Source organism: Chionomys nivalis, chromosome 7 (assembly GCF_950005125.1).
Source record: "Chionomys nivalis chromosome 7, mChiNiv1.1, whole genome shotgun sequence".
NCBI classification, from domain to species: Eukaryota; Metazoa; Chordata; class Mammalia; order Rodentia; family Cricetidae; genus Chionomys; species Chionomys nivalis.
The window spans coordinates 89,374,436-89,398,485 of record NC_080092.1 but is presented as its reverse complement, the minus strand read 5'-3'; the positions used below and the strand labels follow the sequence as shown (position 1 = coordinate 89,398,485).

The 24,050-nt window shown below is 45.0% G+C and overlaps 1 protein-coding gene across 2 annotated transcripts in view; it reads right to left on the bottom strand.

Annotated features, from left to right (window-relative positions):
* Cep112 (centrosomal protein 112) overlaps window positions 1-24,050 on the bottom strand; it is a 448,529-nt gene that overhangs the window by 60,943 nt on the left and 363,536 nt on the right. For both annotated transcript variants that reach the window (XM_057774090.1, XM_057774091.1), the window contains one exon: window positions 3,145-3,246. In XM_057774090.1, coding sequence (XP_057630073.1) covers window positions 3,145-3,246 — 102 coding nt within the window. The remainder of the gene's footprint in view (window positions 1-3,144; window positions 3,247-24,050) is intronic.

Sequence of the window (24,050 nt, the reverse complement as noted above, 5' to 3'; positions counted from 1 at the left end):
AACTCAGATAATTCTCTGGATAAAACTCAGAGGAAGTGAATATTAATAATGCATTTTCCTACATCTGGTCACACCCTGTCCCTACCAAAAATCCACTAGAAGCCACAGAGCCAACCATAAACTAGCCCAGGGGCCATCTTGATCTGGTGCCATTCCATGTTGGTGGCTCCCTCGGTCCTCATGCCCTTCCCACACTGCCACCTTACACCATGCTGTTCTCTTTGTTGCCCTTTGGCTGGGCTCTCACTTTGGAGCACTTGTCACCTAGCCCTGTCCCAAGGCAGCAGTCCCTCCCCTGCATCCTGGGCTCTATGCCTTCTCACACTGCCTTGTGGTTATGCTTTCACATCTGTTCCCAAACCCAAGGGCTTTCTGCAGAGGGGTGACTCTGTCTGTCTCCCAGTCCCCGGCTTCTTTTACAGGGCTGGGCATGTAGCTGGTATGCACAAGCTCTTCAATGAGTGAGAGAGCAAGTGAAAAGAAAATTACTGCTTTCTGGAAACCTCAAATCCATTCTGGGGATTCCCTGAGGTTAGAGACAGGCTTTTGGAGTGGAAAGAGCTGGGCTTTTCCTGGAGTTGGGCCAACTTGAGCTCCATCCCTGGCTTCGCCTCTAAAGGCTCTAGGAAGGTTACTCAGCTTTTGCTGTGTCATCTGTGAGATGGAGTTCATGAAGCTGCTTCCCAGGGCCATAAGCATGGTGAGATATACCTCATAGTAAATGCCCAGAGTGGACTTCACAGTAGGTACCACCACGGAGTGGAGGGCTTGGGGTTAGAAGAAGCTGATGCCCAGCATGACTTCTCCAGTGAGGTCTTTATAGTACATTTGACTTCTTTGAAATATAAATGTCTATGGGATCAATGACACGTATATATCAGGCATCGATTAAAGACACCTTATCCAACCACATAAAACACAGTTTGGGGACAGCTTAAACTATGGTTTAATGTAATCAAGAGTCAGCGGCATTTGATCTGCTCAGAACTGTTTACTCTTGCTTCTTTGGTCTGAGTTGAAACCATGGCAACGGCTGGTTCTGAGACGTAGTTATGCAAGAGTACAGCTGGCAGAACCAAAACTGCCTGAAAGAGAGAAAGCACAGGCTTCCCAAATGGATGTGCATCACAGCAGTCCCTGGGTTGCTTATTCGAAACAGTGCCCATGCTTCATTAACCCACAGGACAATTGATAATTCTGACAGATGCAGGGGCGCACTGCTTTAGCTTTCCTCCCCCACCCTGCATTGCGATCGATTGGAATTCCAACAATTTTCAAAAACACAGGCACCTGTGCCTTCCAACTGAGTCTGCGCACTCTAAGGCCTCTGACTCCTCCGTGCAGCTGGCAGCACACTCTCTCTGGATCCACATCCAGTTCCAGGAGGTTGAAGTGGCTTTTGTCACAGCGAGATGATATGAACGATAACAGAAGCCACGCAGGTGGGTATTTGGTTTCTAGCCCCGCCCCCGTGCCTCCAAAATAAGAATCTCCTCTGAGGGCATCAGACCCTTGTAGCTGACCTCATGGCCACTCCTCTGAGAAGCTGATGAGTAACCCACACCTCTGAGTGCTTTTCACATAAAAAAAATCTGCATGCCCTTTGTGCTGTGCTCTCCAGCCATTTGTCTTCATATGCAGAGGTCAGCACAGAGAACCTGTTAGTAGCCGCCAAGGGCAGCAGGGGACAGCAGGAAGAGGACTGATGGAAAGGACCCTTCACTTCGGCCTTCTTGCTGAGGGGAACAGGAAAGCATCAGCTAACATCTGCTTCAGGTGGGCACGATGGCTCAAGACCTAGAAGCTGAGGCAGAGCTCTCAGGAGTTGGAGGCCAGTCTGTATTTCCTAGCAAGTTCTAGGTCAGTCTGACCCAAGCAAACGTCACAATCCTTTTTTCCCTCCCCACCACTGTGTAGCCCTGGCTGGCCAGGAATTTGCTATATAAACCAAGCTGTCTTTGAACTCACAGAGATCCACTTGCTTCTGCCTTCCAAGTACTGGGATTAAAGGTGTATACATCACCATGTTTGGTGTCACACAGTTATTTTACATATAATAAATACATCATGTTGAGATTGTTAAACTACATTGATTATTTTATTATTTAACGAGCACCTGCTATGTGCCAGGTACAATTCTTAGCATTCAGTTTCCCGATGTGTTGGAAATAAGACTATGCAGACTCCTCAGGTGGGAGTTCAAAACTCATAGGTTGTCAGGTGTGGTGGCGCTCACCTTTAATCCCAGAGGCAGACACAGGCAGATCTCTGTGAGTTCAAGGCCAGCCTGGTCTACTCAGTGAGTTCCAGGACAGTCAGAACTAAGTAGAGACATTTTCTAAAACAACAACAATAAAAAACAAAAATACATAAAAACCCTCATAGGCTGACAGTGAATGAAACAGTCAATACATGATGGTACACAACTTTAATCCTAATCCCGAAGAGGCAGGGGCGGGCAGATCTCTGTGAGTTCCAGGCTAGTCTGGTCTACAGAACAAGTTCCAGGACAGCTAGTGCTACAGGGTAAAACACCATCTCAATCCCCTCTTCCCTAAAAAAAAAAAAAAAAAAAAAAAACCCTTAAAACAACCGTTAATACAAAAGTCTGTTTGTTTTGAGAGAGGATTTTGCTATGTAGTTCAGGCTGGCCCTGAACTCATGATCCTCCTGCCTCAGTTTCCCAAGTATTCACCTCTCACCTTACACTTTAGGAACCACACACTTCAATAAGAAACAGCAAACCTAATTGCTTGCATAGCAACACTATTTTTCCTTGGACTTAAAAAATATATCTTTGAAAACCATATAAAACATACCATAAAAAATGCTTCTAAACTAAAGATGCTTCATTCCTCTGTATTTTAGCACAGCGAGGAAGCAGCAGTGTGTTGCAGAAAGGCACTTGAGACCCTGAGCCAGGAGGGAACGGTGAAACTGCACTGGACTGTGAATGAATGAAAGGTGCCATGGCTGACCCAGGTTCAGGGAACTAACCCAGTTCACGCTGGTGATGGGCAAGTGTGGGGCTCACAGTGACTTCTGGAGCGAGGAAGAATCAGGCTAGTTGCCAGCTTCTTTTCAGAAGGCATGCCCACCTATGCCACACCTACATCTTCGAGCATGCTCAGCTCTAGGAGTTACCTGTGACTTCAGGGAAGCAATGGTATCCTCAAGTTCTTGTCTCAGAGATGCAGGCATTAACCCTTTGAATTTTGTTTCATATTCTTGTCGTATGTACGTTATCTAAAGTAAGGAAAAAAAAACTTTTATACCCCAGAAATAACTGTTTTGGATATAAGTTGTCTTCAAAAACCATCTATTCACCCACAAACAGTTTTCTAAATTTATTGTCAGAAAGCATATAATAAATGGCATTAAAGTGAAGAACTTGATACAGTGATAAGTTCCTCAGCCTGAACACATGGTCCTGGCACAGATGGTCCCTGTTCACCAGGGCTGGAGAGAGGACTCAGCTTGCTGCTCTTGCTTTGGACCCAGCACTGATATGACAACTCACAACTGCCCATAGCTCCAGTTACAGTGGATCTGATGCCCTCTTCTGCCCCCTCAGGTGCCAGGCACACACATGGTGCATATACATAGCATGAGGGCAAAACACTCACACATGAAAAAAAAGTAAATAAATCTTAAAGAAAATCCCTGTTAACACACTTTCAGCGTCTTATTAAATAAACAGCATTCTCTCATCCCTCTTATGGGGAAGACCACTGTGCCAACTCTGAGGCCTTTTCTTTTCTTTTTTTTTTTTTTTAAATATTTATTTATTTATTATGTATACAATGTTGTGTCTGTGTGTATGCCTACAGGCCAGAAGAGGGCACCAGACCTCATTACAGATGGTTGTGAGCCACCATGTGGTTGCTGGGAATTGAACTCAGGACCTTTGGAAGAGCAGGCAATGCTCTTAACCGCTGAGCCATCTCTCCAGCCCCTCTGAGGCCTTTTCTGCACCAAGATGCAAATTATGACAAGGACAGACTGTGGTTGGGGACAATCATAGCATGCCTCTGGTTTGACTGACACTCTTGCAGACTACTGAAGTGCTTGGTAGGATTCATATGGTGACAAAGACACTAATGCTGGGGGATCTGCACAGCTGTGTCCCCAAGCCTCCAACACAGGTGGAAAGGTGGTGTGCACTATCCCTGGGCATTTTGGTGGTTATACTACTTCTAAGATCTTAACGGGTAAGCGAAGGTAGTGGAAATGACACCTTTGGAAAATTTGCAGGGATGTTACATCAATCTGTGTGTACAAAAAGCAGTGGCTTTCTTCAGCTATGTTCCTTGTAATGTAAGATGCAACAGAATACTTTAAATATTGACTATTTGCATTACATGTAAATTATCTGAATTGCAATGTTTTATATATACAGTTCATCAAACAACTGGAGACAAAGAAATATATTAGGGAAATGTAGACAACTGAATTTAGTTAGCTAGGGCAGGCCTGTAGATTTGCTGGGATTAATTTAAAGTCACTGCCTTGTAAATCCTAATTCTTTTTCCATTAAACTTTAGAATCAAGGAAGAAATGTGTTATAGTGATTAATTTCATTACTTACTAACAACCCACGACAACTGTGCTAGAGCATCTATCCCCTGGAGTTATAGATGGCTGTGAGCTGCCATGTGGGTGCTGGGAACTAACTGAGCTCTTCTGAAGAACAGTCAGTGCTCTAACCACTGGGAAATCTCTATAGGACCATATTTGGCTCTCAATCATTCTCTTCCTTTCTCATTGCTTTAAAATGTTAACATACTAAAGATATAATTATAAGACAAAATCTATATAAATGCACTGTATTTCTTAATATAAAACAAGAGATTTATAAATTCCCCCAAATAAATGCAGCCCACTCAGTGAAGTGCATATCTGTGTATCAGTGAGTGTATGTCACAGGCGAAGGAACCACTCAGTGAAGTGTGTATCTGTCTGTGTATTAGCGAGTGTACGTCACAGGCGAAGGAACCACTCAGTGAAGTGTGTATCTGTGTATCAGCGAGTGTACGTCACAGGCGAAGGAACCACTCAGTGAAGTGTGTATCTGTCTGTGTATCAGTGAGTGTACGTCACAGGTGAAGGAAGCACTCAGTGAAGTGTGTATCTGTCTGTGTATCAGTGAGCGTATGTCACAGGCAAAGGAGCCCTTGCTGCTGTTTCTCTGGCCTGTATGATTATTTTTTCTTTCTTTCTCCTTTTACAAAAGACTATTAATTTCTATGTGTGCAAATGTTTGCCTGCATGTATGTCTGTGCCCCATGTGCATTCAGTGCCTAACGAGGCAGATGAGGACATCAGATCATCTGGAACTGGAGTTATAGATAGTTGTGAGCCAACATGTGGGTCCTGGGAATAAAACAGGGGTCCACTGGAAGAGCAGTCAAGTGCTCTTCCCCACCCCCACATGTTGTTGAGGAAAACAGAGCATTCTAACATCTTAGGGAAGGGATGATGAAGGCTCACCAAGACTGGTTTGGGTAAGGGATATATAGGGCCATGACTCCGTCTCTTGCATAGGAATTGAGGCAATCATCTGACATAGAACAGAACCTGTTTCCTGTTGCCACTCCCTTGAATGTTCAATTGAAAATTGGTAATGAAGGACAAAGTAAACTAAGCCAATGCCACCATTACGTAGTCTAATCTTTTGAACTTGCTCTCTAATAATTGGGTACAGCAAAGGGGCAGCCTAGAGAGCCGTTCCTGGTTCAGTCAGTCACCACCGGAACACCAGGATAATGCCCTCGAAAGAATAAGCACCATTGGTCAGTCACTGTCTGGAAGTTGCTAGTTGTCTTGCTCAGAGAGTGCAGGTAGGCAGTGCCTTCTATACCCTTTCCCCTGACAGTGTAGTGGCCTTTTCACCACGTTTTCATGCAGCCTCTTATCTTGCACACTGCCCTTCCATCTGTTGTGTTTTCTTCTGTTTGCAACTTTTCTCTTCTAGTAAGCCAAGCTGTGGATAAGACGCCTCCACCTCTGACCCAGGAAGTGTGTTCTAGTTCATTTCTGTTGCTGTGATAAGATGTTTGAATTCAGAAACAAACTAAAACCAAACCATCCTCCTCAAACAAACCTAAGAACTTAGGGTAGAAAGGGTTTATCTGAGCTCACAATCTCAGGGTATAGTTCACTAAGGGAAGTCAAGGTGGCAGGGACGTAAAAGACAAATAGCTAGTTACAACACATCCGTAGTCAAGGGCAGAGAAAAGAGCGCAGCCGTGCTGTCTTGCTTGCTGGTGCTCAGCTCACTTTTTCCACTGTTTAATAACCTGTGTTTAGGGAATGTGTCACCCACAGTGGACTGTTTCTTTCCACATCAGTTCATTTAAGACAGTCCCCCAGAGGCATGCCCACAGGCCAACTGATCTAGGCAGTCTTCCATTGAGAGTCTGTTCGCAGGTGGTTCTAAACTGTGTTAAGTTTAGAATTAAAGCAAAACACCACAATGCATTTGATATGAAAAAGGAGGGGAGACAACCTTCACGTAAAGACCAAGCTTGAGACATGCACTCTTCTTCCTTTTGCCTCCTGACATTTTTTCAGTGGTGATTATAGGATAAACTAGCCTTACAGAAGATCAAGAAGCAAGAGGATAGAACTGGTCTAATCAGAGGGCTTGGGCATACACTTCTTTGATGAAAGAGTAAAACTGGTGCATATAGCTTTATTATAAAGTATTAGGATTTAATTATATAGTGTGGGTTAGTGGAATGGCTCAGTGTGTAAGGGGCAAAGGTGTTTGCCACCAAGTCTGATGACCTGAATCGATCCCTATGACCTTATACAGCAGAGAGAGCAGACTTCTGGCAAATTGTCCTCCAATCTCCACACGTGTTGTGGTGTGCCCTGCCTTGCTCCCATAAATAAAAATTTTAAAATGATTAAAATCATTAGTATATAGTATCCTATTATGCCAATGAATAAATTTATTAAACACCAAAGCATTTGATGGCTGTGTTGGCTTAAGAACTCTGAAAGGGAATTTCCAGGGCTGTCAGCATCATTTCCATCTTACCCTCTACACCCACCAGTTTCAGAAAGCACCACGTATAATCGTCTGTTCTTCCACATTCCTCAGCCACATCTCATCTAATAAGAGTCTCTGTCCACTGTGATTATTCATCTTTCTACTTCCCTTCATCTGATTTTTCTCTACCACAGTCCCACTGGGAACTAGAGCATCATAACAAACAATGGTATTTTGTAATGAAGAAAGCTCCCCTGGAAGCCGAGTAGAAGTGGGGTGTATATATGGTTAACACCTGACCGCACTTGACAGCCTGGTCCTCCCAGAAGGGCATGACACCACCAAGAACTTGTTTTTAGAAAGCCCTGTAAAGACAGAGAACATCCCCACCTAGAGGTTCCTGTCACACTGAAGCTCAGCAGAGAGGAAGGGGTGCGACGAGAATTCCGTTGACAGTTTCTCTTCATCTCTGTCACCACTGGTACCATCTTAATCTGGAAGGCATTTATCTTACACTGCAGTAGTTGGGTTTGTTTTTCAAACAGAGTCAAGATTCAGATCCTCTCTGATGTCAAGAAGGCCTTGCGCCCGTGGCCACATCCGCCTCTCACTGGTACCCAGCTCCTGAGCACTGGCTGCGCTTGTGTTCTTTCAGCGTGTCAAGGGCCCTGTGCGCTTCCCCAACACAGGTCTTAGGATTCTTCTTCCCCTCTCTTTTCATAAACAAATTGCTATTTTTATCTTTGATTTTTAATTTTTTTAAAAAAAGATCAATTAGCGTAAGCGTCGGCTTGCAAGCAGGTGCCACGGCACAAATGCGGAGTTCAGAGGACGACTCTCAAGAGTTCTTTCTTTCCACCCTTGTTGAGGCAGTCCATATTGTTGGTGTTGCTGCTGTGCTGTGGACCTCAAGCTGGTCTGTGAGCTTCTGGATGATTCTGTCTCTGTCTCCCATCTCAAGAAGGAGTGCTGAGATTACAGAGGTACACCACTGAATTAGGCTTTTATTTTGAAACACGAGTAGCGGGGACAGAACTCACGTCATCAGGCTTGTGTTGCCAGCACTTGTGTTTACCCACTGAGCCATCTCTGCTGCTCTAGAGCCTTTCTCACCTGGGGGGATTGATGCTGCACCCATCTACACCTCTGGATCCCGAGGTTCCCATTCTAGGCTGATGACAGGGAAGTTTGTCACGGGCACAGGAGGCCCAAGATAAAAGGCTGTATGACCCAGTGCTTGCGAGGGTCCCCTGGTGATATCCATGCATGTCTTTCGTTACTGTGTGCACCACAGTGAACTTGGTCTCTTCCTGTTCTTAGAACATGGTCCTTACCCTGACTTAATTAGCTCCCAAAGGTCCCATATACGAAATCATTGGGGACTGAGGGCTCATCACATGAGCAGGGGTGTGTAAGCAGGCACTCAGTCTACACAGACAGACAGACAGACAGATAGACAGACAGTCTCCAGTCTCTGCCTACAACTTGGGTCTATAAGTGGGAAGCCATTATACTGCATCTAGTTCTTGAATTTAAGGGAAGAATGTCATCTTAAAATTTGATCCCTGGATTTCTACCAACTAGAAACATAGGGGAGGCTAAGGGAGATTTAACTGATGCTTCTAGTCACTGTGGGCTGGTTTACTCAGAATGTGTCCTTTTAATACCTGGCTTATCGGAAGCCTGTAAAGCAAATGGAGTGTGACTGGTGTGTGGATCACAGTGAGCAGAAGGGAGAGAGAAGAGGAGGAGAGTTGGATTCATGGTATATACTGTTCTTTTATAGAGAGGGGCACGGGTGAGCACTGTGGCGGGTGGGGGCACGGGTGAGCACTGTGGCGGGTGGGGGCACGGATGAGCACTGGGGTGGGTGGGCTTCTCAAGCGTTTTTAAGGGCAGGTTAGAGGACATCGGCAGGAGCAGGACACAAGAAGGGAGGTTAGATCTCTACTACCAGGGATAATATACACAGAAATGCAGAGAGAGGGCTTTTGCCTTTGCATAGCAAAAAAGTTTATGCATTGGCCCTTTGGAGGAGTGAGAATTTAGAACTTACATGCCTGACTTTCTGGTTTGAAGAATAAAAATGAAAGAAACAGTGGTAAAAGATGATGCAAAAAAAAAAATCTGCAGAGCAGCTGAGAAAATGCACTGCCTTCTAAGAAATGTCATCATTATCGGGGTTAAGGTGTTTCGTGTTGCCACAGCAACTGCCAAGGAAGATCCATGTTAGGAAGGGTGCTCTCTCTGCAGCACAGCTTGTATGGTTGGAGTCTCAAAAATAAAGTGAAAATGTAAAGTAGCCATAATTTTCTGAAGATCCTTTAAATATTCATTCCCTGCTCTTCCTTCAGCATAGTCTCTCTTAGCTCTTTGTCTAAAGGCTGTCTCCCAAACTAAGAGTGTAGCTTGTTGGAAGTCCTCCTTTGCCTGTGTAGATGGGCCAGTTTCCAGCAGGAGAGATGGAAGTGGCTCCTGGGTGGGCCACCCCCCACCCCAGGCAAGTGGGTGGTAGAGGAGCTAAGAAATTGCCAACCTCTATTGTTTCAAAGGTGGCATGGATGAGTTTTGGGAAACGGTGACTTTTTCAGTGTTCTGGTCCTGTGGAGAGAATGATGGCTTCAAAGTAACAAAACCATTTGGTCCCAGTGCTTTGATTCCTGTTCGATGCTCTAAGCCCAGCTCTGGGGATCAAGTGATTCCCCGTCATTAAACAGAAAGGAGAGGTGTGCTAAGACTACTTAGAATGCTAACACACTTGGAAGAATGGGCAAGCAGCAAGGTACTCTAAGAGAAAATGACGAGGAATGCTCATGAACCAAAGACTCAAACACACAATAAACACGGAGGTTGTAACGGGAAATACAGCACATGAATACTAAAATCTGGGGTATTTGCATACAAGCCCTACACTTCTTGATGGAGACAGAAAGGCTTAGCAGCATCACTAGAGCCTGTATGTAGGTGTGGCATCAGGAGGGGCTTTCAGCACCCCCGATGGATGGTATGAGTACTATGTCACCCCACACTTGTCATCAGCCCTCTGGTAACTGGAATTCATCTTTCCTCCTCTCCATCACACCCAAGGCTGGGGCAGAGTGTGACAGGACCTAACTTAATCATGATGTCGCCAATGACTGATTAAGGCCTGGGCACATGATCTGAGTCTGGGCACCCAAGTTCATGAGCATCACAAGACCTCTGCTCTCTGATCTCATCCCCCGGACTTTTCCCTAGGGGATGTTGTTAATGTTCCTGCTGTCCTGCTACAGTGGAGTGAACACAGACAGACAGTAAAGCCACTCCAGGGGAAGAAGGGCTGGGAACCAGAGAGAAACTGGACCCTTAGCAGACTATCCCCGAAGCCAGCCTTCTCCGAGATTTTCTAGTTTTTGTCATCTGTGATCATAACAGGCTAGATACAACAATGCAGAACAAGCAAAATATTAACTTGCATTCATGTGTGTTGCATCCATTAGACCAAAGGCCTGTGACCGTCAGGCTGCTAGTTCACCAGCGTGGTAGTGCAGGCCTTTAATTCCAGCCCAGAGAGACTGAGACAGGATTACCAAGACTTCAAGGCCAGCCTGGCCTATATAGAGACCCTGTCTTAACAAATGTATAAAAATCAAAAACTCAAACAAAGCCCTCCAAATTGAAACAAACACAACAACAACAGAACCTTTAGTCTCAGACCAAGCTGGCTAGCTGCCAGTTTTGTAAACAAAGTTTTCCTGGGACACAGGCTATTTCTGAGGGACCATGGCAGAATTTAATAGTCACGGCAGGTCCCCTACGGCTCCTAAGCCCTAAAATAGTCGCAGCTTGGCTCTTTATACAAAGTTGGCTACTCCCCGAACTGTATGAGCTGTCAGTGACACAGGGTAGAGGCTGTGTTAATTTTGCTGATGGCTGAAGACCCAGGCTTAGCATGGTGCCTGGCATATGGTGGAAACTCAATAAATATTTGCTGCTCAATGAATCCAAACCTCAGTTCCCACAACTGCTGGTGTTAAGTCGGTCTTTATCTTAAAATGACAGGATCCTCAGAAAGTCTAGAGTAAATTAATCACAAAAGCTTTCCCTAAATACAAAGAGCAGATTCTTTCATCACGGAATTGCAGTTCTTAATCAGCACAGTGGCTATTAATAAGTAGGCCAGCTTCAAAGCTGAGAAAGTTGGAGACAAACACCCAGGCCTACAGAGCTGCTGAGATCAAAAGGGATCTTGGAGATTCACGGCAAGGCGGGCCTTAGCTTCGCCCTTACTGCTTCCTTCCACAGGGCCTTGCCTTCACCACTGTCGGATCTTCCACACTGGTGCAGGGGAAATGGCCCAGGCCTCTTGCTTTGTGACAAAGTGCCAGAGCTTTTCTGCCTAGAACTCTCCCTCCTCTTCTCATTTCTCAAGCTTCTCTTCCTAATAATATCACCCTCAACGTTTCTCCTTTGCTTAGGTTGACATACACTATGAGCACTTTCCTCCCTCCGAGGAAGGCGGGCTGGGGTCTTAAGGGCCCCGGCTCTGCAAGGGAACAAGAAAGGATGATGCATGGAGTCTGGGGGGAGGTAGACACTGGAGGACTTGTGCACCTGGGGAGGTGAATCTATGTGAGTTAGAGGGTAGTGATCTCTCTGTTTTATAAGCTCAGAAAGGGCTTGGGAACAATAAACTTTGGAGGAGGGACAGGGTGACTTTTACGTCTGTTTTCAGGGTCTGAGCTTCTTAGAGAGTGCTAGTCCTATTTGGTGGAGACTAGACTCCTGTAAAGGCAGCTTCTACACCTAAGTCCCAAAGCAAATAAGGGGCAGAGGGAGGAAGGCTCCCAACTGCATAACTGATTTTTATAAAGGACCTCAAAAGACTTGCAGACTGGAGCTCGCATTCAGTGTGAAATCCTATTGATTCTTGGACACGGAGCACTTGACATAGAGTAAAAGTGCAAGAGAGTCGGTGGTTGAACAGAATTACGATATGATATGAATACATATGTGGGACCTTGAAATTGTGATGGGCAGTTAAGGTCATGGCAACAGGGTTAGATTTAATGAAGCAGCAAAAGCTCAGCAAGTGAAGGAACTTCACATTCGCGGACATGATACATGCCAGATGCCATATGAAGTGAAGGAACTTCACACTCGCGGACATGATACATGCCAGATGCCATATGAAGTGAAGGAACTTCACACTCGCGGACATGATACATGCCAGATGCCATATGAAGTGAAGGAACTTCACACTCGTGGACATGATACATGCCAGATATCATATGAAGCACCTGACATATATTCTTTCACACATTGTAAAAAAAACCAAAAACCATTTTTAAATCTTTGCATAAAATATGAAAGATAAGATGTTATCCCAGCCAACAAGGAAATAGTTCATAGTGGGGGACCAGCTGTGAGAAGCAGGAAGGAAACTGGACGTCCAACCTCACACTGTCCTTCCTCCAACTGGGAAAGGGAAGAAAAGGGAGGATGCAGCTAGAAACAAGGTGAAGACATCTCACAGCAGGGCTAGCCTGGGGTTCCAGGGATAGCTACTATAGTGACGGAAGAAGGTGAGAGACTCCCCTGAGATGTCACCTCTGAGGTCACAGACTAGAAGTTGACAGCTGGCTTTGAGGATAGAAGCATGAGGAGAGTGACCAGGGAGTTTACACCTCAGTCAGTGCCTACTGTGTACGTACTATGGGGACAGGGTGATGGGTAGATGGAGTTGGCCTGGAAGTAGGCAGAGGAAATGATATATTTGGGGTTGCCTGACCTTCCTGTGATATGCCAGAGAGATGTTTGTGAGCAGAGGTCATGGGGAAGGCCAGAAGGGAAGACCTAATAATTACAAGCTAGAAGAGGAAATTGATGCTTTAAGTATGGAGAGCTCTCTGAATGGGGAAGGACAAGACAAAACTCCACAGAGACTTCCACACTGGGAATGAAGAAGAAAGTGGGATGAAAGAGAGATCAGGAATGGCTAGAGAGGGGAGATGGTCTATGTGTCTAGAGTGAGGTGCATAGATTTGGGTCTCATAAAAGACAGAAGAAGGCAGGTGGAAAATCAAAGGGAAGAAGCAAAGTAAAGCAAAACAAAAAAAAAGACCCCCCGCCCCAAACAAACGAACCAAAACCCCAGGTGATTGCCTATCATGAGCCTTGAACGTCATCAGCACAGAAGCAGCAGAGTGACTCAGGGCTACATTGCTCCCGGGAGAGCTCGGTGAGCAGTGATGCTAGAAATAAAGGGAGTCCGAGATGGATCAGTTCTGATAAATGGAGTATTTCTGGTTGTGAAGCAAAACTTACAACAGAAGGTCCACGTCTAAATCCTAGTCAACTCTCCTCCAAATATCTCATTTAGTCGGAGACTTTTGACCTGGTTCGAAGGCATTTTTCAAAAGAGGCAAACTATGACTGCTCTTTCTTTTCTGCATATTTAAACTCTTGACAGTTATAAATAAGTTAAACCTCTCCCTCAAAGTACCAATTATCTCCTTATGTTTGAGAAGGCATGTCTTGCCAGATATGGTATCCTATACAAAACACAAACCAGGAATACAAAGGTAGCCATTGTCTCACTGATGCACCCAGGACTTACTTAGGCAGCTCCAATTAACGCTAATGAGGATTTTGTGCACGAATCCCCTTCCCTCCTGACTAAAGGGAACAGAGACCCCACAACCTCACGGCAGAAAACTTCAAAATACCATTGTAAACACTCGCTGACCAAATGCATGGGCTATTCACCTTTGCACAACAGAGGGGAGGATTTGCCTTCAATTAAAAGTTTGGGAGCACAACGTTTTCAAAAGGCTTCGTTTAGGCTTCCTGAAACAGGCACAATCACGGACTCCTAACAGGGGTACTGAAAAGCCCCAATAGGTGATAACCACTCTGGACTCAGAAGAATAAGTAGACCTTCCAGATGGATAGGGCGCAGGTGAAACTGCCAGTGGGGGAGAGTGTGGAGGTGACAGGGCACCCATCCTCAGGACCTTAACTTGCGTGGGACGGGGAAGGTAGGAGTGGGCAGGTGGCGATGAGGTAGTGGGGACTTGGAGGCTCACGCCCAGGCCTTTGGCCTTGCTCCGAGAGAACAGAGAAACTCGTGATTTCTGACTGGGGATGAACACATGCTGATCTCCAGTATAGGGACAGAAACCCTCTCTTGCTTTGTCTCCTTCAACTGATCTGTCAGATGTAGATCTGGTCACCTTGGCCTTCACACTCCAGTAAAAACACTACGATGCTTCCTTCTGCCTCCAGATTCAAGACGACTTCTTTGTACACATCATCTAGGACCTGTTGTCATGACCTGAACTTACCTTTCCAGCCTCACGTTCAAGCAATGATGTTTCCTATGCAAGTCTCGAGCCTTTCTCCGTCCTATTCTGTGTCCTCTAGGCCTTTCTTACCTCTCGGGTAGCCAGGGAACTCTCCATGCTCAGGTCCTGTATCCTCTGCTATGATGCCTTGCTGTCTGGAGCATCTCACAGCTATCATTGTTAAAATGAAGATGGTCGGCATGCATTGTTTTCTAAGTCCTAGGCACCAAGCTGCATTCTCATGGAGACACATTATACTTCACGGACTCTTCCTGAAAACTCCCAAGGATGCATTGACAGCTATTTATTAAGTAAGAAACAGGCTTAGAGCAGTTACTGTTTCATCCAAAGTCAAACAGACACTTGGTACCCGAGCTGGGACTAACTAGGTCTTCTCTACTCTAAAGCCCCTGTTTTTCCTTCATTGCCACATAGTATGATAATGATTGATTTGCATACTCCTTTCTTCTACTAGAAATCTGAGTTCCCTAAGGCCAAGTTGTCTGTTTAACTGGAGATCAATGGTATTTAAGAAGTAAATAAGATTAAATCATTATTTCTTTGAAGTCTGAAAGAATTCTATGGATTGTTTTTGCCAGCACAGAGGCATTTTACCCCCTATGGGCTGGAGTACACTCAGAGCAGAATATCCCCAGCATCTGGCCCCTTGAACCACCTGGTCCAGGTGAGGTGGAATATCTTTAAAGAGAGAGTTATGTATATTTTTGAAAATTAGATCAACTGGTAATGAATATTAACTTGGCTTGGTCAACTTAGATTAGAAGTATGATTTACAATACGAACAGGTATTAGGAATCTACTTTGCTTTTATTTTTGGAGACAGGTTTGGTTTTCTTTGTATTGCCCTGGCTGTCCTGGAACTCACTCTGTAGACCAGGCTAGCCTCGAACTTACAGAGATCTGCCTGCCTCTGCCTTCTCAATGCTGGGATTAAAGGCCTGGGCCACCACAGCCCAGCTAGGAACTTACTTTTAAAAAGATAAATGTGAGCTGGGAGTGGTGGTTCATGCCTGTAATCCCAGTATTGGAAAGGTGGGTTAGGGTGATCATGAGCTTGAGGTCATTTGGGGCTACACAGTGAGTTCTAGGCTAGCCTGTGCTACAGAGTGGAAGATGCTTCAAGAAGCCAAAAATGAACATGAAATGACCAATGCATTGCTTTTGATTTAGACAAAACCATAGAGCCTTAAGAGATTACCCAGGGGAGGACCATTCTCAGTGTTCCGCTGGGAGACAGGCTTCACCGGCTAATCTCTTTTCATGATCCTGTCTACTAGCGCACTTTTGGGAACATTTCTGCATTCTCTGTATAACTGTTGCCCAGATCTTTTCAAAACACATCAAACCAACAAAGGTCACATGAAGAGCAGGCAGAGTTTGCTCTTTCAATTGAAGGCATTTCTTTAATATTAAAAATGTGGTGAAATCTAGAAACATATTTTAATGATGTCTGAATTCGTGCTACAAAGTCGACAAAGCAAAAAGCTCTCGCGGATCAGCAGAGGCAAGGGCCGTGGAAGCCTCAGTGGGACAGCTTTTTTTTTTTTTTTCTTGACTTCAATGGCACGAAAGATTCACTATTTAAAACGAGAGGAAGAAAAAGTTCTAGATATTGTCATTCTCCATGTTTATCAGCCGGTGGGCCAGAGTGTGCGAACTGGTGACTCCGGACTCCAGAGTGTCTCTTTTGTTCTCTTCATCTCGCACATGCATTTCAAACCAACATCGGCAGCAGAAACTCTAAGATGTGGCGGGATAAGGTTAGCATTTTATCTGGCATTATACTAACTTTCCCCTACCTCAGTTTTGAGAAAAACTTTTTTTTTCTCCTTCTTTCTTTTGATAGCTGAAATCAATTTTGTTTCCTCTTAGACCGAGGAAGAATTTTAAAACTAAGACAGGTGAGCTGACGTCCCTGTACCAAAAGTTGCTTATGTGATGTTTGTCATGTTCAGTGATCTTGGAAATATGAACCGCTGTACTGTGAACTTAGTCTAATCTGTACTTTAAATGCCCCTGAAGGCGAAGTAAATGTTTGAAAGAACTGTAACTCTTTAGACTCGTCTGAGGTTTCTTATTTAGTCTACACATGGTATAGCTTGAGTTAGTTTGTGGATCACATATGGTAGCTGGAAGAAGTGAGGGAGGGGAACAAGGAAGCCAGGGTGGCTGGATCAGGATCAGGTGGGAAATACGGTAGGGTGGGTGGGCTGGTTGGCGTCAGGCATGGAGGCCTGTGAACATATCTCTGGGCTTTGGGAATGTGCTCTTCTTGATCTAAAGTATCCGGTGGCTAGGACAGCGAAGCTGAACAGAGGAGGCCCCACCCGATGGGCCTGGAATTGGAGACTGCATTTCATGACAGTGCGCCCTGCTTATCTCCCCCATCCATGCCGCACAGCTGGGTTGAGGAGACCTAGACTGGACTATGCATAGAAAACAAAGAGAAAATTAGATCGTGTCTTCAAGGAATCCACAAATACCACACATCCAGCTCTGGGGAAACAATGTCAGAAGAAGAAACATTTGTGTGAAGAAAGTGCTCTTTGGATCAAGGGTGGCCTGGAAAGTCTGCAGGAAGTGATGACTCTTCTTTTTTTTTTTTTTAGGTTTTAACCTTTATTGCCTGAACTACATAGTGACAACTTTTTTTTATTAATTAATTAATTAATTTAATTATTAAAGATTTCTGCCTCTTCCCCGCCACCACCTCCCATTCCCCCCCCCCCAATCAAGTCTTCCTCCCTCCTCAGCCCAAAGAGCAAGCAGGTTTCCCTGCCCTGTGGGAGGTCCAAGGACCACCCACCTCCATCCAGGTCTATTAAGGTGAGCATCCAAACTACCTAGGCTCCCACAAAGCCATTATGTGCAATAGGATCAAAAACCCATTGCCATTGTTCTTCAGTTCTCAGTAGTCCTCATTGTCCGCTATGTTCAGCGAGTCCAGTTTTGTCCCATGCTTTTTCAGACCCCGGCCAGCTGGCCTTGGTGAGTTCCCGATAGAACATCCCCATTGCCTCAGTGTATGGGTGCACCCCTCGCGGTCCTGAGTTCCTTGCTCGTGCTCTCTCTCCTTCTGCTCCTCCTTTGGATCGTGAGACTTCATTCCAGTGCTCCAATGTGGGTCTCTGTCTCTGTCTTCTTTCATCGCCTGATGAAGGTTAATATTCAGGAGGATGCTTATATGTTTTTCTTTGGGTTCACCTTCTTATTTAGCTTCTCTAGAATCACGAATTATAGTCTCAATGTCCTTTATTTATGGCTAGAAACCAAATATGAGTGAATACATCCCATGTTCCTCTTTTTGGGTCTGGCTTAACTCACTCAGGATAGTGTTTTCAATTTCCGTCCATTTGTATGCAAAATTCAAGAAGTCATTGTTTTTTACTGCTGAGTAGTACTCTAATATGTATATATTCCATATTTTCTTCATCCATTCTTCCATTGAAGGGCATCTAGGTTGTTTCCAGGTTTTGGCTATTACAAACAATGCTGCTATGATCATAGTTGAGCATATACTTTTGTTGTATGTTAGGGCATCTCTTGGGTATATTCCCAATAGTGGTATTGCTGGGTCGAGAGGTAGGTTGAACCCGACTTTCCTGAGAAACCGCCACACTGCTTTCCAAAGTGGTTGCACAAGTTTGCATTCCCACCAGCAATGGATGAGAGTGCCCCTTTCTCCACACCCTCTCCAGCAGAGGCTATCATTGGTGTTTTTGATTTTAGCCATTCTGACAGGTGTAAGATGGTATCTTAATGTTATCTTGATTTGCATTTCCCTGATTGCTAAGGAAGTTGAGCACGATCTTAAGTGTCTTTTGGCCATTTGAACTTCTTCTGTTGAAAAGTCTCTGTTCAGCTCAGTGCCCCATTTTATAACTGGATTGATTAACCTTTTACAGTCTAATTTCTTGAGTTCTTTATATATTTTGGAGATCAGACCTTTGTCAGTTGCGGGGTTGGTGAAGATCTTCTCCCAGTCAGTGGGTTGCCTTTCTGTCTTAGTGACAGTGTCCTTTGCTTTACAGAAGCTTCTCAGTCTCAGGAGGTCCCATTTATTTAATGATGTCCTTAGTGTTTGTGCTGCTGGGGTTGTACGTAGAAAGTGTTCTCCTGTGCCCATGTGTTGTAGAGTACTTCCCACTTTCTCTTCTATCAGGTTCAGTGTGTTCTGACAGATATTGAGGTCTTTAATCCATTTGGACTTGAGTTTTGTGCATGGTGATAGATATGGATCTATTTTCATTCTTCTACAGATTGACATCCAGTTTTGCCAGCACAATTTGTTGAAGATGCTCTCTTTTTTCCATTGTATACTTTTAGCTCCTTTATCGAAAATCAGGTGTTCATAGGTTTGTGGGCTAAAGTCAGGGTCTTCTATTCGATTCCATTGGTCGACTTCTCTGTCTTGAGGTGTGCTCCCAAAAGTGAGTAGCATTGGATGGCAAAGAAAATTCTGGGAGAAAAAAACACGTGAACTAAGGGGCAGCGAATGTGGCTGGCACAGGACCCCAGAACTCTCTCAGTTGAGGGCTTCCGAGGGCTGCCCAGGGTCCTCATACCAGTGCGGCATGAAAAGAATCTGGAGGTCTGGCAAAGAGCTCAGATGAACACGCTGGAGTTGGTTTAGACGAGCGGCGAGAGAATGGTCGTTCTGGGTTAGCGAGGTCTCTCAGACACTAGAGGCAGCTGGAAAGATGCCATTTCACTGAATACAAGTGGTTTAGGGGTCACAGAGGGCAGTGGGGAGAAGGGAAAGATGAGCAGTGAGAGTTTGGTAAATACACAAACTAGATGATCTAATAGTTACGGGGCGTGAGTGGTGCTGAGGGCAGCATCCAAGGAATGTCAAGGCTTCTAGAAGGGCTTTCCTCAAGTCCTCTCACACGGGCAGAAACCAGAGCCCTGACGGAACCATCTCTATGTCTTTCATCTGTGCCAGTCTGGTGTTTGGTTGCCGTGATAAAACACTGACCAAACCAACTTGTGGGGAGGAAATGGTTTATTTCCTCGTGTTTCCAGGTAACAGGAAAGTCAGGGCTGGAACTCAAAAGCAGGAGCAGAGGCAGGAACCATGGATAAACAATACTTTTTGGTTTACTCTTCTTATACAACCCAGGACCCAGAAGTTTTACCACTTACAGTGGGCCAGCCCCCCCACATCTGTCGATAATCAAGAAAATGTTGAGTGGAGAGAAATATATAGCTCAATAAAAACAAAACAAAACAAAAAACCCACCCCCCCCCAAAAGAGGGAAAATTCCCCAGAGACTTGCCTATAGGCCATCTGATGGACATATTTTCTAAATTGGGGTTCCTCTTCCCAGTTGACTGCAACTTGTGTCAAGTTGACAAAAGTCTAAGCAGCACACCTTCCATTTCTCTATCTGTCTGTCTGTCTGTCAGTCAGTCTGTCTGTCTACCAATCTATCTATTTTTGGCTGTAATAAAATGCCACAAACTGAGGCAGATTAAACATAAACCTGTTTCTCTCTAGTTCTAGAGGTTGCAGGTCCCAGGACAAGACACCAGATAGGGGACAGGCTGTCTTCTTCCCAGGACAAGACACCAGATAGGGGACAGGCTGTCTTCTTCCCAGGACAGGACACCAGATAGGGGACAGGCTGTCTTCTTCCTGGGTCCTCAGAAGTCCCAGGACAGGACACCATATAGGGGACCTCTCAAGTCTTGTCTGATAAAGGCTCAAATGTCACAATGAAGAACCCACTTTCATGACCCAATCTCCTCCAAAGGTCCCATTTCCAAATGCTATATCAGAGATCCAGGATCCAACATATAAAAAAGAGGGGTTTTCTTTTCTTTTTTTTTAAGTGGGGTAGGGGGACACACTGTTCAGCCCACACTATCCATCATCATCACCACACTGTTAGCTATATCTTCAGTCTAACGCTCTCCCAACTGAGCTATTTCGGCCACGCCCTTGTTACCTAAATCTTAATGGCATCCTTGCACAGGCTATAGAGAGTTCCAGCTCCTCCATCTTTTCAAGTCTAGCCAAACGGAGCTGCTGAGATGGTGCAGTGAGAATGGGACAATGACAGTCTCTATGCTGCTACTGGGAGCACTGGATTCTCATGACTGTAGACGGGGGCGTATGTGGTAGTCTCAGGACTCAGGTGCTCCCTTAGCGAAGTTCCCATGACTGGACTTCTGCCTCCCTTCTTAGCACCCAGGTCCTGTGAGGGGCAGAGCACAGGGCAGGGAACTATGAGCCCAGCAGGTCTGTAGGAGCTTTTGTGGAGGGGAGCTTTCTCTCTTCTGCTGATATGAACCTGGGAAATAGGCCCAGGAACTGAGTTGTCATTTTTCAGTCTTGAGAGAGAGAGAGAGCATATAGAGAAAGAAAGAAGAGAAAAAGGCCATAAAGCTGAGGAATGAAGAAAAAGTGGCTCTTAGTCACAGGATTTGAACTACTGCCTCAGGCATCCCCTGAAGCCAACTGAACTCCACAGTTACATGAGTCAAACTTTTCTCCTTATTGTTTAAACAGTTCTAATCTCAAGCAGTTATTTCTAGTGAACCGTCTGACTGGGGCTGAGGTTCTCTGTGAGGGCCTAGACTTCGCACCCTGTGGGCTGACCCAACCAGCCCTTCAGTGAGGTAATGAGAACCTCTCAGTGTAATTCTCCATACCCTAATGGCTGGGCCTCCGAACCAATATCCGCATCTTCAGCTGCTCTGCCCTCTCATGGTTCATCTCTGCCACTCAAGGCCTCTCAGGGGTTGGAACTAACGAACTAGGTTTCCTCCTAAGGACTCTGGTTGCCTTCATCTAGGCTGTGCACACTAAAGTCTTCTGGTCCAATTCCAACTCTGGGTATTCACCAGAAAAGCCAGGCTACTTAAGCTAATGGCTCTTTTCTCCCGCAGGGGACATCTACTGCCTCTGGTTTAAGTGCACGCATAGTATCTTGCAGGACACCTATATATCTGGCAAGCTAATACTGCTAACAATTGGTCTGCTAATGACTCATTTAGGGCCCAGTCATGTCTACATTTTGTGAAGCTTCTGGAAGCACCAGGGAACACCACAGAAAATAAGTTGATGCAAAGATGAGGCTCGGTTTAGCTATTTGCTATGTGTCTTAACCGATGCGAGCCATCAAAGCATTAATTGTGGGAATAAGGTATAAATCAATAAAATCAGCAAATGGAAGTGATTAAAGGCCGAGCCACTTTAAAGCAAGAGTTGCTCAATCTCCCGAAAACAAAACCAAACTGCTTTGCAAAAGAAATGCTAATAGTTTGCTTTTGTTTTTCCTAAAAAGCACTAATAAATGATGGGGATGTCAATTCATAATTAAAGAGAGGTGCACTGAACTTTGAGCTTTTGTAACCGAGACAACATTCTTTTTAAATCATGGTAGTCTGGCAAGGCACACGCAAGATACTCTGGCTTCTTTGTACTTTTCTCCTCTTTACTTCAGTTTTTATATGAATGAAACATGATGACTAATTCTTCTCCTTGGATCCTTCAGGATATTATTTAAACACTGGCATCTGGTCTAAGGGAAATTTAATGCTAAGTCAGAGGAGGATTTGAGAAATAGTTTACATCTGCTTCTCTACGCCCCATCCCAGGAAGGCTGGGAGTGAGGATAGGGAAAGAACATGTTGCTGGCCCCGGGCTCCATGCTGGTGGGGCTGGTTCCTTTGGTGTAATACACACCATGGCTCTCCCTTTTATAAGGGTAAGGATTAATGCCACCCTCTTTGTAGCAATGTCGTGACCTCTATAATGCTTCTTAAATTGAGGACAATGATGGACCCACCAAGCCTTAACACGTGATTTAAATCTGATCTGACAGTACTTAAACTCAGAAGTCCAGAAGGCTAATGACTGAACAAGCTTGGGAAAATGTCCAGGGAGCCAAAGAGAAGCCAGATGAATTACTGAGAGCAATAGCAATGGGCAATGAATGGATGAAGGAAGAAAATGGCTCTTTCTGAGCTGGTGTCCGTTACAGGGATGGTCACTGCTATGCATCCTTTCTGGTGTCCTAGAAGGGAACATCTTATGTTCCTTTTACTTGTACATCTATAATTTATTACGTCAAAGCTTTAAACACACTCCTCTCACAAATGCACACACGTGTGTGTTTATTGAGAGGAATCCCCGAGAGGGTAAAAAGTAACAGTGACATTTTCGGTGGTCAACAGTTTCAGGTTCGAGCATATTTTAAATTTCTCACATTTAGTTAGCTAAAAATGGAGACAGATTAAGATCAGAGCATAAGGTTTGTATACAAAGGATAAACTTGAACTTCCAGAACCCAGAAGAACAAAATACACAGACATGTGGTATCACACAGGAGTCTGGCAGTTCAGCTGGGGGTGCAAGAGCAAAGCTTCATTGCCTGGCAGAGTGGGGCCAGCCTGCGGCTCGCTCCACGTGCATTCTGAGGAATGTACCGCATGCAAACAAACCAACATCAGTGAAAAGGCCACCTTTTGCCTTGTATTTTGTGTTTAGTTTGTCAACAAGTCATTCCCTGGGAACACCTATGCCTTGTCCTTTGACTAAGTCCCAGGTACCTTAAGTATGCTCCTCCCAACAACATGGTAGCGAGCCTTCAGAGCTAAGCCCAGGACTGTCTACCCATCCGGGGGACCTTATTACCATAGGGGCTTGGACTTCAGCACTTTTCTTTTGACAATTTGATATCCTGCACCTGGGAAAGCTCTATAGTCCTAGCTGTTTATATAATTCATAACCACAAGTACAGAGTAAGACAGAAAACACTCTAACGCTACCTGACTCCATGGAGCCCTTTAGAATCGACATTCCTGGGATTACCTATTGGAGAGAGTAGAGACCCCTTTGGCAACACAGGTTCATTTCCCCACCTGCCCTGGGTGAAACTGGAGGAGCGTCCGTTCCTGTGTCTGGAACAATACGGAGGGTTTTTATTCTCTTGGCTCATCGTTACTGAGTCCCTGTAAGAGTTTATGCCATCCTTTCAGACAACAACAGTTTGAACGGGTTCTTTCTGCTAGGTCAGCACTGTGCCAACTGTCAAGTGATGTTGTTCTTGGGCCCTGAGGGCTTAGCCTTGCAGGATCTGGGCCTCTTCTCTAACCTGTTCTGATACCCAAGATTCTTACATTTCCAATCCATTTTCTCCTAGCAAACTCTTCAGGGAAGGTCTGATGCTTAAACATTTCAAGGGGTAAATTGTGATAGAAAACCCAATTGAAAAATAAAAGTTCTGGTCTCTGATATTAATAGTATGCCCTATAATTCCAGTTTTCAGCAGGAGTCAAGGCAAACATTTTGGGAGAAAGGCAGACGGCCCTTCCATCTGTCTTCCTTGAAATCACACGACGGGCTAAGACTAACTTTATTACTATTGCCCACACTACTGACTAGTCTCTTGTCCTTTTAAAAACGGTATCATGACACCAAGCCTCTACACACGGGCCTACTTCCTGGGAACCTAGATGTTGTGGGAAGGGATTAAACCTAAATCTAAAGTACCAGCCTGAGTACTAGTAATGCTGGTGTCAGTGAAAGGCATGGGAAGAGGAAAGAGGCCTGTCTGGCTTGGGAATAGGGATGTCAATCATCACAGTGAATGAGAGCTGAGGTTAAGGAGGATAACATGATTCAAACAATGTTAAATTGTCCAAGATAGATGACATCACCAAGGCAGAGAGGATAAGCAGCTGGAAAAAGCAGGGAG